Here is a 20,025-nt window from a genome sequence, read left to right on the forward strand (position 1 = left end):
CCCACTGCTCTGAACTCATTACTGCAAATTTTAGAAGACCTGTGGTGTATGGGAAAAAAAAATTACCTGCCTATATTTCACTTCATGTACATGTAGTCACTAAACTGCTCAGATCATGATCTTCCATGTGAGGACCCAATAAGACACATATTTTGCTACAACATAACAACATTTGTTTTTTTAATACTACCTTCAATCCACATAGCACTGAATGGTCAACCTGTCAATTCTTCTTATCTTGTATATGAAAAACACTCATAGGTAAATTAAACCAAAAAGTTATTACTTAGTGGTTTAGAACAAAAGCCAGTTACAAATCACATTGAACTTTAGATTTTCTCAATTCCTCGCCTACAATTTCATGAACTTAAGGTCTATTTTCAGTTAAATACTAGTTCATCATTTGGCCTTCTGAATTACCACCAGCTTTGCTATTTTTAATGAAAATATAGAAAAATTCCTTTTTACACACTAATAGCTTTCTGAAGTTGTGATTTGAGCATTTCCAATAACAGACAAGACTCTGTTTAGATTTTTATTCTTTGTATTTTTTAAAAATCCAATAAAGCAAACATTTATAAGCACAAATGTAAGGTTTCATAGGAGCATGGATTTCACTTATTTTCAGGATCGAACCCTTGCTTGAACCCTTGACGTGGGCATCAATAGACGCTGTTGCCCAGTGTTGCCCAACCACTTTTAAACAAAAAAGGATGCATCTACATTGGTAACTTAGTCTGAATAAGGAGTGTGCTTCTGAAGAGAATCTCTCCATCACCCCCAGTTGCAGCACTTGGTTCACATTGCAGAACTGATTCAGAGCATGCGAACTAGACTCGTCCTGCATGAAATGAAATCAGATGCGGTGCTCAGCTAGTGCATCTCGCATATTCCAGCCACTAAAGGGCAGCCAGTCTAGGCCAAGACCAGGCAGAGCCTGAACTAAATCCCCAGAAATGCATATAAGGTGATTATCAGGTCCTCAGCAACCACTGAGTCACTTTACAGATCTGTTTGGGCACACTTCACACTTGGCTCCCTTTGTAGTCCAGAAGGAGGCACATGCCAAGCACAGTTCAGGTCTTCCAGATTTCCATCTCTTTGTATTGGGTAGCATAATTTTGGTAGCCATCAGTGGTTAAAAACCCTTCACAGGTGCCTCAGTTAGACAAGTCCAGGTTACTGCTCTTTGCACCATTCATCCTTAAATTCTTCTCTCTCCATGATAGGATCATCACATGCAATCTGCCATCTGGGTACAGGGCTTAATCTCATCCCACTGCTGCAACAAGTGGCTGTTGCTAGAAGGTACTCAGTCAACCAGTCTCTCTCATGCAGTGATGCTGCATTCAAATTTGCTCAAGTGGAGTAGCCACAAATTAGGAGTCAGTCACATAAACTATGATGAGAAGGCCCCAGTGATGCTGCAGCACAGCTCATCACCATCTTTATGGTCAGAAAGTGACCTCTTCTCTAACGTGAGAAACTGAAAATTGCTGCCTAGGTTTTTTTCACTTCTTTTTTCCCCTCACACATGCACACAGAGACCAGGAAGTTTAGATGGAGAGAGATTTAGAGTTGAGAATTGCAGACAGAGAGTATAGACTAGAAAAGTTTACCTAGCTGTTCTACGGGTCACTGAGATGCTCGGTCATAGGTTCTGAGATCTCAAATGATAAGAAGAAAAAATTGGCCTTTACATCTGGATGCAAGGCACCATTCAGGTAAACCATAAGAGATAATCCATGCTAAAAGACTAAGAGTTTAGGACCCAGTGAGACTGCGACGTAACTGCATTAAAGAATGCTGAGGAGCGAACAAGGTACAAAAACCAGTATGCGGGAAACGGACCGGTGCCAACAGGACCAGCTCACTCCAATCGATTATTTTGTGAGGCTGAATAAGGATTTTAGCAAAGATGAACCAAAGAAGGATTTGACACACATGCAGTACTGATTATGGGGCTTCTCCATACCTAATCAATTATCCATACTCAATCCTAATGAGGGCAGAAAGATACTGAACACGTGTTGTTAAAGTTGTGATTTAACAATACATATACAACAGAACTTGCATCATTTTGCTCATCACAGAGCTGAAGAAAACCCATCCTGACATTTTCAGAAGCATGTAACCCAGAACTGAACTAAGCATATAGCTTTTCAGTGAAATATAAGAAAGAGGAACACCTTATATAAACAGTTTTAGTGATTTTTTTAAATGTGAGAGTAGAATCACGATATAAATTACATATTAATGAGAACAGATTCTTGAATATATTCTCCATTCTTTTACTTTATGTTTTAAAAAGTTAGGAATAAAAACAAAGCAAAATTTTTTTAAGAAAAAAAATTATATTGTAAGTTTTCTGACTATTAATCTTGTTTAACTCATACATCTTTTTCACATAAAGTCTGTTGTGGTTAAGTTAAGTGAGTTTGGATCTAAATTTATATCTCAGCTTTTACAAATATTTCAGATTAATTACTATGGAATGAATGAAGAATGACACCTTAATTAGTAATGCTTCTCTTGGCAATTAGGATTCTCTTGGCTTCTCTTAGCAATTAAAGTGGCAGTGGCATATCATTAAGGTCTTCAAGATTCCCCATGCCTCCTCAGAAGCAATTACTGTGGCAAGCACTGAAAAATCAGGCTCATAGCTATAATCTGTTCTCTACGGATCTAGCAGCAGGATAAACACTTTTGCTTCTTCCTTTCATAGTAATTTTGCATTAACCCATCATCTTTATCCAATTAATCATTAATATAATTTTAATGTGTCATTTTTCATGAAGTTCAATTCTCATTTTTTAAAAGTAACTGATTACAGTCAATTGATTTTGCAATATTAAAATCATTTAAATGAAGACAGTTAACACAGTAGCACTTTACTCCATGGCAAAATGCTAGCTTTGATTTAGCACAACGAAATACTAGCGTTTAGCACAATTTAAAATAGCATAACAGAAAATACTGCTATGAGACACCTTGGAATAATAATAGTAAGGCAGCCATACATCACTAAAAGTGAATTAAAAATCAAGCCATTCTGTCATGCTGCTTATAATGCACACAGGAAATTTTTACCTTAGTATATACAAGCACATCTTGCCTTATGAATGTAAAAATGAGGACAGGTTTGTCAGAATGTAGCAAGAAACAGAATTATAGCTACACGAATGACACCTTTGACCCTCTGACTAAACAAAAAATATACACCATTGCTATTGGACCCAAATTTAAAAATGTTTATTAACTATGGGTGAAAACTTGACGAATATTTCTGCTGAACTGTAAAGTCACTGCTTTAGTTTTCAAATTTTGTGTTAGTTTCTCAGTAGTCTCATAGTGAGGCCATATGACTAAATGATCACAAAAGGATTCCAAACTATCTGATGTTATATAAAGTTTGCAAAATTCAAACAAACTCAACAGTTTCTTCCATTGACTTTCCTTGTGCCTCCCAGCCTTGACATTCACAAACTGAAAAATCAGCCTTCTACCAAAGAGCAGCGAGAATCTTGCTCTTCGAAGCAGCAGCTGAAGTCAGTGCTCTGCTACCCTTCTTTAAGCTGGAAGAAAAAGTGCAGTAGCAACAAACAGAAAGCTAGATGGTGCTAATATACTGACTTTACGGTTACAACTAGATGTGCTGTGCACAAACTTGGAAATACAAATCAAACGCTATAAAGAGGTACAGAAGAGTTTATGTATGAAGATGAAGAAATGCTATACTTATCTAAGTATCTACTTATCTTAACATTTGGTTCAGGCAACTACGTTGCGTTCATAAGAAATGAAAAAGAGTAACAGGAATCTCTCAGATAGCCCCCTCTCCCTTTCGTAAGAGAAAAATGTTACTGTCTTCACTAATGAGAAAGTATTTTTCGTAACTGTTGAAAAGTAAAAAGTAGAAAGTTATCATTTTTATCTCATGGAAAATATTATTAATTGAAGATGTCTATGCTACATATTACCATATCATAACAAGTATTATTAAGAATTTTCTAAGATGTTGGATACATACAGGTTTCTAACACTTTTCTTCACTTTGAAGCAACTGTATACCTACTCATTGTAACAGAAACTAAACTTGACATTTTAGCTTAGCCAAAATTTTGTTTCTATTTCGTCTTTTTAGTGTTGGTAAAACAAATGATTTAGAATTATTCTAACATATCTATGTGTTTCAGCTCAGAGAAAGGTCTGAAACCAGTTTCAAATTCATTATATGCAACACAGAGGCTCCCTGTGACAGGGAGCATGCAGCACTCACTAAGAGAAGTGTGATTGTATTCCTGACATCTTACTTTATCTGTAAAAGTAACCCAGAACTGAACTAAGAGTCACTTCAGCATGGTAACCTTGCACATTTCTCTGCAATACCGATACTGGGAGCAGATCTCACCTTCAGATCAGTCTTCAGATTACACATCTTGAAGTTATAAAGCTAATTCTGTTTCTGCTCCTGCCCTTCTTTGCTAGGTGACCACGGACAAGCAACATGTAAGAGCTGGCACCACCGTTGTTCTGGCTAACTTCAGTGTCCCCGTGGCTCTTCTTAGCTGACTTATGAGCTTACATGACAGCTATGACAACGGTTTATCCAGGTGACAGTCACACACCACAGCCCTACCCACTGAGAAGCCGGCAGACCCCAGTGCTATCCTCAGCTCGGTCACTGAACTGCCTGTGACCTTGGGTGATCTCTGTTCATTCCTGTGCTTCATTTCACTCATCTGTAAAACAGAGGTAACTATACTTGCCGTCCTCTCCAATGAACTCTTTGACAAGTGTGACAAGTGTCAAAAATGAGAGGGGAAAATTACTTATCCTCTTAATTCTGCATTTTGGAAGACTACCAAGCAGGGCATTCATCTCACAGATTTCCTTTAGCTCTAAAACTACACAGGAGGAGAATTGTGATACTTCAGTCACATACAGGAACCAGTAGCTATATTTATGGTTTATAAATGCTCTCCTAAGAACATTTCAGTCAATTCCAAGTGCACAAGAGAAAAAATTTTAAAAGGTTAGCAAATTCATGGTGATCTTTATATTCTGAAAATACACCCATAAAATAATAATAAAAAAGCAGTTGTGAGAGAAAAATTATTTCACACAGGTTCCTTACAATTTGAGAGAGTACAAGTTTGAAAAAGTTGCCAAAATAATCGCTTTACAGATGAGAGACAGGGAGAAAATCTGGGCATGTACATACTCAAGTGCTTGTAGAATGTATATTCCAAACACGAAAGTTTAAGAAATTAAAGGTGTAACGTTTCTACATGCAACACATCATGGCAGAAAGCAGAACAGCACTTTGAAGAATGAATTTTGCCTTTCAAATCTTGGAAAAAGTTCCGGACAAGAGCTATGCTGAAATGTTTTGCTTCGGAAGCCAAACCCAAATACTGCTACTTTGTAATATTGTCCTGTTCAGGCTGTTCTATTTGTAAGAATCTTGTTTTACATTATTATTTATTTTCCTTTTTTCGGTATGACCATTAAGCATTACTAATCCTTTTAAAGCAAGCTATTTGAAAAAAATCTCAGTATTCTTTTTTTATTTCTAGATTGGAAGCAATAGAATAATACCCTTTAGTAACCACTAGGCTATGCTAACAGACAACTGACACAAAATCTACTTTTAAAAATAATGTATACTTTAAATGCATGCAGATGTGCAAAAGCACATTAAAAAAACCCCCGCGCATTAGAAAAGGCATTTACAGTAACCCACGTAACTTGAGTGGATTAACCTGTCCTGCTTGGGTTTTCAACCCTAATTTAATTATGAGTTAAGGAGAGCCAAGTGAGCCTTCCTGAAGCAAGCTGCACCTCCCTAACACTGCTATTCTAACTCGACAGAAATAAACAGGCTTTTAGCAGTTTATATAGGAGGTTTTTAGGTTAAATTGTTCTTATTTCCTCTGATGATTTGTTTTAGATTCAAGATTGCAACAGAACAAATTAATAGAAATATTAAAAAACCTCCTTTCGTATGGATGTTGGCTTTACTACCTTAATAAAGAAGATTAAAAAATCTTTTGTATGTGCTCTGCATTTTAGACAAGAAAAAGGTTGCCACATTCTATGAGAAGAAGATAAATACATTACAAATTATGAGAAAGGAATGCGAAGTATCATGAATTGCCAATAATCGGGAGTGTTCTACAAATCCCCATTAATGAGTGACATTTACCTTGCCGTAACTCAGAATTTCTAGCTGTGCATGCTTCTCCTTGTAATCTATTGACAGGATTTAAATAGAAAAGGATGGTTATATATCCTTTGGGTTGTTTCATACTTTGAGAACCTTTCATGCAAGAATAAAAAAAATCACCTAAAATAAATAATAGGATTATGTTTACTGTAAGATTTATACGAGTATTCCTTATTTTTTAAGCATATAACAGAATGCATAGAAAAAATCATAGAGTGTTTCCTTTATCAAGTGTTTTTTTAAAAATCACATTAGTGAAGTAACACTAGGATTGCCTGTATGAACGTGTCAACATAAACACTAGTGTAAAAGTACTGTGGTTAGCAAAGCTACCTCTTTTTCACAGAGGTACAAATGAACTGCAATTGAGATTCATAGTAGTGATGAGTCATGAGGATTTTTATTTCTTGCTCTTAGAAAGGTTACTATTTATAATGAAAAAAATCCCCAGTTTATAATTTTATTTGAAATATAATTATTTGTTGTGACTGTGGAAACCCAAAGAGGGAACATGATCTGAAGGTGCTGCAGTCCAGAATACTACTTGTGAATTAAAAACCTCAGTTTAAGTACAAGACACTATAATTTGTAAAACCGAATATTCTTGAAGCATAAATGCGAGACAGGTTTTGAAGTCTTTCAGCATATCCTCTGTGTCAATAAGTGAAGTCAGTCTTAAATAGGAGAAACTTTTCTGAAGGAGTAAAACTAAACCCACAATTAGCTTGGGCCTGTGGGTTTTGCTGACCCTGCAGAAACTGAAATATTTGACCGTAGCTGAAAAAACGTTCTCTTATTACCATTAATATTTTTTTTTAATCATGATAGAGCATTAATCTAATAAACCCCCTCTTTCTACAATTGGCTGTGGGGTAAAATTTTAATTCAACTTTGAACAAATTTTGAGATTCTCAGCCTAAAGGCATTATCTAATGCCCACAGATAGCCTTTTTCTCCTATGAGACAAATATGAATCTTGTATGTTAGACTGTTAACTCATACCGACACAGAAATATAAGTTGTCTAGTTCAAAGACTGGGCAAAGATAAAGCACGAGATGTTTCTGAGAAATAAACTGAAGAATTAGAACTTAACTGGGATAATCACAGTAACTACATTAGAATTCTGTTATTATGGTTACAAAATTCATCTTGCTAATCTGACGAAATTCCAGCAGCAAGGATGATCACATTCTTTCATCCTTTTATTTCCCCCACTTTTGTGTACTCTATGAGAGTGTGCTTAAATACCTGACCACATACTAAAAATAAAACAAAACAAACTAACAAAACAAAAACCTCCCAGCCCTTTTCTCTATTCAGGATAGCAGCAGCTGCCTTCCAGCTCTTCAACACTTTATTTTCTCCTATGGCCTGTTTCATTGCATGTAACTCAAACACTGCTTTACAAAGAGAATCACATTATTTGCTTTTCTACCTCGTGCAGGTTCACCAGGGAGCTGCAGAGCCTGGCACTGCAATAACACTGCCCATCAGAGCATAAGCCCTTGGCCCTGTGTTAGAGAAGTGACCATGCCCGGCTTCCCCCAGCTTGTGAGGTCTGCAGGAACCTTTTCTACTGGTTGCTTCCCAAGATTTACCTTCAAATGTCTATGACACTGGCAGGTGGTATTATTCTCACTTCGTAACGGGAGAACTGAAGTACTAAAAACTTTACGCTTCAGATATTAAGATGAAGATCTAATTTTTAGGATATTTGGACTCTTAAGAGCACAATGTATATTTATAGCCCAGTTTCCACTGACTTCAGCTAGTAGCTGTGAGTGTTGGGCACCTCTATGAAATCAGATTCCAGTTAATCAAACGGGGCACAGGAAACATAACATACCACCAGTTACTATAGCTGGAAACGTTTCAGTTTCTTACAGGCAGGTCCAGTTCTTACAGGCATCCCTCAACTACCTTAACTGCAAAATATTCCTTCGTCTTCCTGTAATACTGTCCATCATCCACCGCGTGTTTCCAGCCTCCTCACAAATGAGGACTTCTCTGATAACACAGTATCAATTCAGAACCAGAATAGCTTTAATCTGTGTGTTGAAGCTGGTGAGAATCCCTCTTGAAAAAATAGCAAATGACCACTTAATAGTTATACTCACCCAGAAAGTCAAGAGAAGGCTGCAGAGAGTGTCTGGATGATGGCTTTTCGTAACATTAACAATTCCTGACTGTACAGATTAATAATTCTTCTAGCAGGTGTTTTTTTTCCCTCCAAAAAACCCCCTCTTCCTTCCTCTCACTGCAACTACAGTGCCATCATACAGTATTTCCTCAACCTTTTCAATGGTTATTGGAGGAATTATTAACCTTTTATTTCACTTCACATATATTTATGGCGGAGTCCATGCAGCCCTCCCTCGGTGCCGTAAATTTTCTAGACAAATGTGTAGGTAATAATCATTATAGCTAATGGCTATAAAGAAAGGGAAATGATGACTGACCTTGAGCATTTTTGGTGGGAAGAACAGTATTTGCCTGGAGAATAGTGACAGCAGTGACCCTGAAGTAAAATGAAAACGGAAACAACTGTGCCAGGAGATTAGGATTCAAAATCAATGTGAGGAAGTAACTAGCAGCAGCAGCAGATGGAAGGGATAATGACTGAATTAAATTATTGAAAGTAATGTTTGATTGGGCAATCCATTTAATGCTCAGACAAGACAACTAGTGACATAAACCAGTATGGAAAAGCAAACTGGGGGGGTTAGGAAGACCCTCTGAAGACCCCAGAAGAACAGCTCCCAGCCAAGAAAGCCTCTGGGAAAACCCAGGAGCATGATGGGAGGAAGCACTGGAGCCTTCTCCTTGTTTCTGGACCCAGGTCAAAGTCAGCTGCATGTTATACCCTAACTGGGGTTGCAGACATCACAACCCCAACGCTATCAGTGATCTGATAAAAAATGGGGACTTCTCCCAGTCACCTGTTGGGATAGGTGCATGGGAGCACAACATCCCTGATGTGGCTGTAGTGTGGAGTACGTAACCGAACCAAGCCACGTGCAAGTCAGATGCATCTGTTGTGTGTTATTCGTTACTGATGCTGTTCAAGTCATCCTGCCCCCATGGCTGCCTTTTGAGAAACCACTGAAAAACACAGGCAGCACTGTGCCACCCCTGCAGCATTCACTACTTCAACTGGCTGAATACATTCCAGCAGCAGGAGACTGAAACCATGGACTAAATCTAGACAAGGATGTGCCACAATCACCAAACCATTTCAGAGGTGTTTGGTGAGTGCAAATGAATGGGGTGGGGGGTGGGGACTGGCAGGAGAGCTCATGCTTTAGTACAGACAAGCACTTTTTTCTCCTCCGTAGGTCCTCTCCACTCCAAATTACTCATGTCAGCCTGGTCTTCCTGCTCTCTCCTGCCACATTATCCCATCTTCCTTATTCATGTATTTGCAGCCCTACTTCTAAGTCTTCGCATCTCAGTCCCAGTCTCCAAGCACAGCAGCTCCAGTTCCCCTGTTGGCTCCATGACTGATTTCCCTCTATTTCCTCACAGCTCCTGGTCACCAGCCACAGGTCTGCAGCCAGCAAGTCTCACTGTTACAGTCCCGATCATTTGTGTCTAAGTTTCCCAAAACAAATACCTGTGAAATTTCAGCCCAACCAATTACCGCTTTGCCAAAATTTACTTAAGTTTGTGTTGTTTTTTTTTTTTTTTTAAAAAGCACTGAATATAAGAAACTTTGGCAATTGATGTCTGTATACAACAAGCAGAATATTAACAGGAGCAGATTAAAAAGAAATCTAAATAGCATGGCCACTACATTAATTCTACATTAACATGTTGCATAGTCCTCTTTGTTTGAAATGTACATCTACTTAATTCAGAAGAGGTTAAAAGGATGGAGAACAGTCCTGGTAATTGCTTTATAACAACAGATACAGCATTGCTTACTATCAGAAACACTACCTGTTTTTGCAGTTGGCATGAGGAATAGTAGTGGCAGTTGGCTAGGGGAGCTGTCTTTATGAGTAATCTATTCCATATAGTTTCAGCGTTAGACAGAAAAAACATCCTTAAACTAGTATTTGTACATAAATTCCTTTCAAGAGAAATACCATACAGCGGACAGAGAAAGAAAAGGGGAGACTATGTTGCAAGTACCATCACGGTCAGGTATATAATTAATCCTCTTTTAATGAAAAAATATGTTTCTCCTAAATATCAACTTTTTCTTCCAAAGTGCTATAAATTGTAACATTCAAAACCAGTTTCTAAACGACACTGTACTCTTAGCTCTGCGTTTCAGAGTTAGCTCATCATCTGTCTTTACACATCACTGAACATCTGAAATGAATGTTATTCCTGACTATTCCAAACTTTATGTATAAAATGAGTATATAACACAATGCCTTACTGTAGGAACTGTTGTACACATTTATAATGTTTTACAAACTTTGTATTTTTGGCTACATATGCTTAAACACAGGCACAATGAGGCAAAATAATAAATACAGACAGCCAGAAAATGGACGCTTACCCACAGTGCTTCATGTGAGGTGGTTTATCCATTCTCACCGCCAGTTTAATTTTCAAGTCACTGTCCTGGCTGTTTTTGGGGACTATCATTTTATGCAGATCAGGTGACTTTGGGCTATTGGATGTCGGATACAACACTACCTGCAAGTCATAAAATAAAAAACTTCAGCGAGTTGATAAAAAAAAAAATCTGCTAGAATTTAATGGAAACTTCTAAGCAGTGAAGATTCTTGTTGCATCTCCTCTAATCTGAAAGATGACTAAAGAAGGTTTCATAAATCTAATAAAGCAGTTGACTCAATCTTAGTGTAACAGACAAATTTCCAAAATGAACTCGTTCATTTTCTTACTAATGGGAATTTTCGTATTATGAGTTAGTAAAATTTCCTACTCCATTAGTTCATTCTGAATTAACAGTTTTAAACAAAAAGGAACAGTAGTCACTTTAAAATGGTCATGTACAATTAAACAAGAACCTAAACTTTTACAGTACTCCGCACTCTGCTGGAAACATCCTATTGAAACAATTTGCTGTAGCATTATGCAACAGATCGCCCCTCCAGCAGCGACATTGCTTGAGTGAAGAAAACCAAAAGTATGCTCTTTCTTATCAACTCCATTTTTTTGATCATTAGCATTAATAAAAGCCAATTATAGTAAAAATTGCAGAAATTGGAGATTAATTCCAAAGCATCTTTGCTGCAAATGGAGTATAACAAATGTAAGATACTATGTCCAGTTCACATGTGATATGACACAAACTTTTTGTCTAACCTACAGTGGTAGACATATAAAAAAAATAAAAAATATACTGAATTTTAAATATTTATTTTTAAAAATATTTATATAAATTTCTTGAGAGTTTTACTAGCTAACCATTAATTTTAGATTAATATTAGACACAAGCTGTTAAATATTTATTTATTTACCATCCAGAAAATTTATCCATTTAATACTCAGTACAATTAAATATTACTACTTCATGAAATCCTTACCCACAGTCACATGTTTAGCAGTTAAATGCTGCTGAAACATAATTTCCTTTCATTCTTATTATAAGCACTAATTTTGAATCAATTTAGGCTAAAATATTATAAACACACTATTTGGGACACCTTCATAAGATTCAGTGAATTCCAAATTACCATTATCAGGAAGCAGTATTTCAAAAGTAACAACACTCTAAAAAGCAGCGTTCTTCACATCTTTTATTTCTTGAAAACTAAAATTAATCATAACATTAACCATCACGTTAATTTCTCATACACAGTCCTTGTGCCTTGTGTCACATACATAAAACACAGTATATTCTCCTCTGTGTTATTAGGAAAGTTAAATCACAGATTTGAGTAAGAATCTCCAAGCAAGCATTAATCTAACAGATATTATTAAGCAAAAAAAATTACAATAGTGTCATTCAGATCTAATCATCTGAAAGACGACATAAGCTGAAGGCCCTTCAGCTTCTCATCTCAGTATTTTGCAGAAACACGTTTCTGCATCCTGTTAATATCAGGAGCTCTAGCAAAGCAGAGAAATATGATACATCACCCCTAATGAATGTGCAATCTTTATAAACCAGTGGGAGAAATAACCTGTCAGAACTACTGAGTATGTTCAGTACCTTTTAAAGAGACAGGAAAAGAAAAAGTATACTCTGGTTTTAATAAATTAGGAGGCTACTTTTTTTTTTTTCTTTTTGCAAATACATAGCAAACACGATTTATAACAGAGCTTATTGCTTCTTTCTCAAGAAACAAGCTGATTTTCATTTTGAGTAAAAGCTATCCCTTAAAAAAAATTAAAAGCATTATGAGTATGGCAAACTTTGAGTTCTGAAGCATCAAACAGAAAATGATTTTTAGTTTGTTTATCTTTTTAAATGCAAGATTATACAAACAGAATTATTACTCATTCCTTGCATTTAATCACTTGGCATTCACATAGGACTGTAGGTGACGTTACAAATTTTTCCTTTTCTACAGGCTGCAGTTCCTGTTGTCCTGTAACAGCTTATTACAGCTCATGCATCTCAAGTGACATCTCTCTCCCGTCAGCTACTTGAGTTTTTAGAATGCTGATGAAAATGTAAGCAGACAAGTGTATAATTAATTCATAACTTCAGTTCTGACAATTCCTTTTCTGAATTTTTGAAGAAGTATTTTAGAGCTTTGTTTTCAAACCTCTCACAATGAATAAATATCTGGCAGAATATTTAGGTATGCACTGTGTTGTATTTATATTACACTTTGTCATGCCTTCCAGCTTTAAACAATGAGAGCTAAACGAACTTTGTCATCAAACCTTTCATCATTACACACAAACATGCATACACACACGCACACAAAGCATTTAACAGTCATTCATTTTCTTCACAATAACCTTCATACTAATATTGCCCTTAAGGGCAATGCTAACCATTGCGTACCATATCATGAGGTGGCACCAACTGTAAGCTCCCATGAAATCACTGAAAGCAAAACACTGGGCAAATGTTCCTTGACAGGAAAAGTAAAAAGTTGCTGAAATCTCTGTTAAAAGTATTCTCTCCACTATGGCACACTGCAATGCAATGTCATTGCCATTGTCCATGGAGAAACTTTCTAGGCTATTCTGTCTTAGATTTCCTTTCAGTACTGCTTAAGGGATTTTAATCTTCTAGTTGTTGTTCTATAATCTACTTTTAAAAAAATAAAACGGTATGAACTCATATGTCTTCTCTGGGAGATGTAAAACTCACCTACAGGATACTCTTTTACTGTGCCTAAAACTCCTAAAAGTTTCATAAAATTCCTACTACGTCATACATTTCTGAATTATTTGGTTTTATTTTAATTTATCTTAATATATTGTTCTTATATCTGTGAATATCACCATAGCAGATTATTCAGCAGCAGCACAGAGAAATACGAGTTATTAGTCTAGGACTGTGTTTACGATAAGTAAACTAAAAGGTAATCTGCATTAAAAAGTATAATGAAGTATTGGTGACCACAATGCTACATATCAAACACGGCTGCTGTGCATTGCATTGCTTCACCTGATTTAAGGCAAATTAATAGTATTGGAACAGTGTGAGTTGAGATAATTCAGTACATTCAACCATCTCATGATCATTAAAAATACTGGACCATGTGGTCCGATTATATTTAGGACTACATTTCCTCAGACCACACTGTAACTGAAAAAGGGGCAAGTTCACTTTATGCCTCTCCTCATTCGGATGTAAAATACACACAGAAACCTTACATATTACAGAGCAACACATTTATGAACTTGTGCAAGGTGATGTTCTCAAAACACTGTTTCTTAATTGTGAATGACTGAAAATGTTTATCTCCTGGGCTTAAAATATGACAAGTTGAAAGATATGAAGCTAATATCATTCGATGACTTAACTACCTATCATTTATAGCGATTCAGTTGTGCATTTAAGTCCCCAGCTGGGTCACAACAGAAGAAGTTATCTGAAGTACACCTGAGCTAAACAGTCAATCCAGCCGAGCAACTATTACCTGTGCTCTATCTTTGGCACATTGATCACATCTTCTTTTAAAGGAATGAAAGAAAAGTTGAATTGTCCAAAATACAAAGCTTGAACAAACCAAATTCAGGACAATCTTGCTTTCTCAGAGCAGATAACCAAGCAGAAGGTTAAGAGTCAAAAGCGCTGTGCAGAAATACCTCCTATTGGTATTCCCATGTTTAGATAAAGCTCTCAAGCTAACCATCCCGGGCCACAGTTGTCCTGCTGTTGAAAGAAAACGCATCCTTCAAAAGGGACCAATGAAACTGAGAGACAAGCAGATTGGCAAGCCATAAGCACACTTGAGAAAAATCAAGAGTCAAGATAATCTCTACTTTTTCCCCTATCCCACACTTGCAGCTGAGTTCAGTTTCAGCCAACTCGTGTCCTTGCATCCTGGCTGTTCCCCCTCCCCATCTCCTACTTCCACCCAAACCCATGATATTCAAGAGCTAAACCCAAGCGCTGGAGTCATCCACTCTTTTCACCCAAGCAACTGAAATGAGATTGATTTTACAAGTTGGGCTTGGTCTGAGACACATTTTGAGATCTCAGACCTTGGGCACCAGCCCTCAGTAATCATGGTAATTCTGAGCAGACTACGCTGAGTTTTGGCTCACTGTCACAAGCAAAAAAGATGAAAGTGAAGAAGATCTGCAGCTGCTCCTTAATGCCCTGGCTGAGAGGCAGATGACACTTAACATGGTATTACAGAAAACCCTCATCTTGCCTTCAGTACAGCTCACACCGCACAACCTTAGAGAAAATAAAGATGCAGCCCATCAACAGTCTCTTCTTCATAACACAGCCTGGGCCTTCTTCAAAAAGCAGACCAAACCCTCAACCTCTCCCCATGCCCAGGGAGGTGCCCGATTCCTGGGGCTGCCCTGGTGTCTCCCATCCTGCCCTGCTCCCTGCCACCCCAGGGAGCCCCTGCTGCTTCTGGCATCCAGCTTCCTGCCCCTCCTTCAGACTGCATGGTCCCCAACAGGGAAGCCAGATTTTATGAGACAAAAGAAGTTCCCATGCCTGATGTGCTCTTCCAGAGTGCAAATGGTGCTACAAATGATTGCTTTTTGTCATCGACCACACTGGATTCAGTACGAGAATAATGTGATAACACACTGATGTTTCAGTTGTTGCTAAGTAGTGCTTACAGTAAGTCAAGGACTTCTCAGCTTCCCATGCTCTGCCTGGTGCACAAGAAGCTGGGAGGGGGCACAGCCAGGACAGCTGATCCAAACTGGCCAAAGGGCTATGCCATACCATATAACGTCATGCTCAGTATGTGAACTGGGGGGCGTTGGCCAGGGAGCAGCAATCGCTGCTGGGGGATGGGATGGGCATTGGTCGGTGGGTGATAAGCAGCTGCATCACTTGTTTTTCCTGGGTTTTGTTTCTCTCTCTCTCCCTCTTGTTATTTTCCTTTTCATTACATTTAAAAAAATTATTATATTATTATTATTATAATTCAATTATTAAACTGTTCTTATCTCAACCCACTAGTTTTCTTACTTTTGCTCTTCTGATTCTCTCCCCCATCCCACCGGGGAGGGGAGGGTGAGCGAGCGGCTGTGTGGTGCTTGGCTTCCGACTGGGGTTAAACCACGACACTACTGATTCCTCTCAAGTCACCTTCTCCCCTAATGTGAAAGTTTGGAGCTGTTCCGAGTTATGTCAGCCCCTCACCCAAAGACAGGTTCATGTCAGGAAGCCAGAAGCTGCTGTCAGTGTGACAAGACGCAAAGTTCCCTCGAACACCCCAGCAGCAGCCTGCCAAGCACAGCACTGCACTTGCGTCCTCTGAGCGTTAAGTCATGATGCACTGCTGCCAGGAAGATGAAGCAAAAGAAGCTCAAGGGAAGGGACAAGGTTGGAGGCAGAAGTGGGAAAAGGAGATGGCTCCCTTGAAAGTAACTCCCTTAGAGAAGTTCTCACCTAGGGAACCCCTAAAGAAAGGGTCAACAAGAGCTTGATCACCAAGGGAGCTTATGAGAATTTTACACAAGCTCCATCATCTCACCTATTGAGCGGTCTCTCACTTTTCAGCTGTGATTGTATTACAGCTGAAACACTGAGACAAGGCTTCAGGTAACAGGGGGTTAAAAAGAAACAAAAATCAAACTGAAAAACTGAACAGGCGCACGGTGAAAGAGCTATCTGAAATACTGTTGTTGACAAAGAACCTGGAAGACTTTGCAATTTATGCAATCAATGGACCTCTGCTGATGCTGCCAGCTGAACACTTACCTTAATAGATCTTAGCAACTGATAAAGTTGTCTTTAAGTCCTTCCCAAAGAGCCTGTCCCCCAAATCTAAGAGAGCATGCCTGAATGAAAAATATCTCAAGAATTTCTGACAAGAGGCACTCTCAAAGAAGCTACTGAGAAAACCCCTGTTAGTGTGGAAACAATAACACTCAGCCAGACATAGCAGGGTGCTGACAGGCAGACTGCTCAGGGAGAAAGAGAAAAAGGGGGAGTGGAAGCAATCTCTTATCATCTTCCGAACTTAACAGACAGAAAAACTCAGACCTGCAAAACCTCGGTCATTTCAAAATGTGATGGAGAAACACATTCCCCAGGATGGCACGCTTTGAATTAACATATTCACAGTACGAAATTGCCTCTGCACAGCGGCCCTTCGAACGCAGCGCAGAAGATAACCAACATGCCCGGTGTAGTCAGCATTCAGAAACTAGGCAATCATGCAAGTATGGGTACCTAGCCAGTAGAGGTATTTTATAATGTCTTTAAATCAAACCCAGAGTAACAGCACCAATGAAAAAACCCATAACCACGGAGCTAATTATTGCTGGCTGCAGCTGACTGTGACAAGCAGGTTGTGAGACAATAGTTCCCTTTTAATTGAATAGTCAGAGCGACAAGGCTGAAATAGTCTTATATTCAAAAAGTATCAGCAATCAAACACCACCTGCTGTTCTCACATTGTATTCACATGTGTGCTAAGCAAGCACAATGGCTGTCACTTTGAATTACTAGGTTTGAACATCTTCATACACAAAGTACTGAACAAGGGAAAGTGGTGTCAGATCCTTGAGTTTCAGAATCCACCAGGCTGATTTTTCAGAAGTATTTACTCCAAACTCTGAAGCCTTCTTCACGCTTCCTCAGTTGTTGCACGTACAAATGCAAACATCAATTCTGCCTTCTGTGTGCATATACAAAAATTATTGAAGCAGCCAGATCAGTGTCAGTCACATAAAAACTGTGCCACACACTTCAAAGATATTTGAATACGTAAGTTCTTCACATTTCATCATTAGAAGAGACTTAGCTTCAGAGGTGCAGCCTGCCTCACTTTCTAGAAGCTAAATTCAGTGGTTCACTGTATGCAGAGATCCACACAACCACACAGACTGCGACTCCAGAAGCTCACATTCTGCAGAACCCAAATCCAAACAAAATCCTTTCCCCTCCTGCGCAGCACACATCTCCATTTTTTCTTTCAGTGGGAAACTGAGTTTATCCAACTGTCCTCCAGTTTGTGTAGAACAGAGAATAAAGGTTAAGATTTGTTTTTTGTCTGAAAACACTTAAAGTGGTCAGCAGGGAGCCAGAAGAATATCCCCCAGCAAGCAAAATCTTCTCCTGGCATTCACGACTGGATTTATTTTGGTTTCTTTAGAGGACGAGAGCAATATCAGACAAGCGACATAGCTACTACTTCCTGTTGGTTAAGCACATCTTAAATGCCTTGAAGGGAGAAGATGTTCAGTACAGACAAGAACCCTTCTGTCGCTTGGTGCTCACCTGGTGACTTCTGCAGCAGAGGCTGAGCAGCCCCCAGCCTCTGCTTCCCAACAGGGAGTATATAAAGCTGTAAGTACGTCTGCAGTCTCTACTGAAAGCATGAGCCAGCATCCCTTCTGCTCCAACACGAGCTAGTTACTTCTGGAAATCAGCAGTGTCTCCTCCTTAAACTGAGGAGCTGTAGTGCCATCACACTGAGATCAGGGCTTACATCCGAAGTTCCTAAGTGTGAGAGACTGCCATGCACTGATGGGGTCAATGGAAATGCCCTCTCCTCTGCAGCTCTGGGGAAACCTTCGCTGGCTCCACATTTCACACCTTAGATCTGTTTCCACAAAAAGCCAATCCCTTGGTGGCAGAAGAAACCCTTTGGTATGTGATGGAAGTTCAAAATTCCAATCATGCAGCTTGATGCTGCCTTCTATTTCTAATTACAGATTAAATAGAACAAAACCTTCGCAATAACTGCAGGGTATGGGAAACGCAAACTTCAATAAATGTAGAAAAGTGGTATCAGGTCAAGACACATGCTTTGAAGAAAGTACTTGACAGATGAGAATTAATGTCCACAGCAAGCCTACCTCAGAAGAAGCAGGTCTGAGTTGAATTTTTAAGTACAGAAAAAATACCAGCAGAATTATCCTCAGGCCTTTTCAGAGTATAACAAACCTAGCTGCATCAGCTGCACTCCTGCAAGTCACTGCAGTGACTGACCAGGCATAAAGTTGCCAAACTTTATTGGAATTAAACTTATCCAGTGGGATCCAAAGACTACCTGTGTTTAAATCTCTCAAACCTGAAAACAAAGACATTGACAACAAACCAAGCCTCTGAAAGCTAAAACGTATACCATGAGTATACACAGTACCTTAAAATTATTTTGTAAAAATTCTGTCAAATATTCTCCCAATCTCCCCTGAAGCTAGCAACCACCACTCTCAAACACTCTGGTTAAACCAGAGAGGTAAGTTGGCAGATTCCCCCTTCTCCTAAGTTGATCGTCTCCCATCACCAGCTGGAAGGTGTCTGTCAGCAAGCCCAGGTATTGCCAGACCTGGGAGGCACAGGAGGACAGACCAGATGCCCCAACAGGCTGGTGCACGGCCAACATGCCCTTTTTCACGTCTTTTTCCACATCCGCTGCTAAGGACCATGCGTGTACATGAGGTCATTGTGGGAGGTTTATCTTTTACTGACTTATCTTTTACAGAAGGTATTTTTTGGGCAAGGATGGGAGCTGGACATTTTTGGTAAATCGGGAATGGATTATAAAATGTACAATCAGTATCCAAGCATCTCTCAGGTGCTTCTGTTTGCTACGCCCAATCTCAGCACAAGCTTTAACAACAAGGGAAAAAAGGTGATGGCCTTTGTCCTTTGTGACAAGGGGGAAAAACCCAGCAAAAAGCAATGATTTTAATAGCCTGATTCTGGTACAAACTGCCAAACCTGAGAAGATCTGATAAAAGCACAAACTCGTCCGAAAAACAACAGGAAAGTAAGAATCAGCAACAGAAACTCTTTCCTCCCTCACCTTTTATGTATCTTACTTTGTCTCTGGGAAAGCTGGGTCAGACTCCATCCAACAACAGGGCAGTGAGCTCAGCCCTAGCCCCTGTCAACTACCTGTTCTTATTTTCTCTCTCTCCCCTCATCACTCCCAACCAAGAAAGGAAAGTTATTACGCTCTTTAAACTGGTTTAGTCAGCTGACAGATATAGATGTGTCAGAAGAAGGCCAGGAGTGGGAAGGGAGAGAAAGCAGGGAAAAAGCACAAAACAAACCATCTGGGGCCACAGGATACAGTTAAGGCAAAAGCTATATTCAATACTTTACATTTGAAATGTTTCCATTCTTTAAAATAATTTAAAATCTTTTTAACCTCTCATCCTAGAAACTCAGACAAGCTGCAGTGTAAGAAAGCAGACCAAGCCTATACCTGAAGTTTGGCTATTCAAGGTTGCAGAGCAAGAGGATCCTGTTAA

The 20,025-nt window shown here is 38.9% G+C and overlaps 1 protein-coding gene across 6 annotated transcripts in view; it reads right to left on the bottom strand.

Moving 5' to 3' along the window:
• Positions 1-20,025, bottom strand: part of CADPS2 (calcium dependent secretion activator 2) — a gene marked incomplete at both ends in the record, with an annotated part of 322,949 nt that overhangs the window by 139,949 nt on the left and 162,975 nt on the right. For all 6 annotated transcript variants that reach the window (XM_082308684.1, XM_082308683.1, XM_082308681.1 and 3 more), the window contains one exon: positions 10,742-10,881. In XM_082308684.1, coding sequence (XP_082164810.1) covers positions 10,742-10,881 — 140 coding nt within the window. The remainder of the gene's footprint in view (positions 1-10,741; positions 10,882-20,025) is intronic.

This window comes from Platalea leucorodia (assembly GCF_965183815.1).
Source record: "Platalea leucorodia genome assembly, chromosome: 4".
NCBI classification, from domain to species: Eukaryota; Metazoa; Chordata; class Aves; order Pelecaniformes; family Threskiornithidae; genus Platalea; species Platalea leucorodia.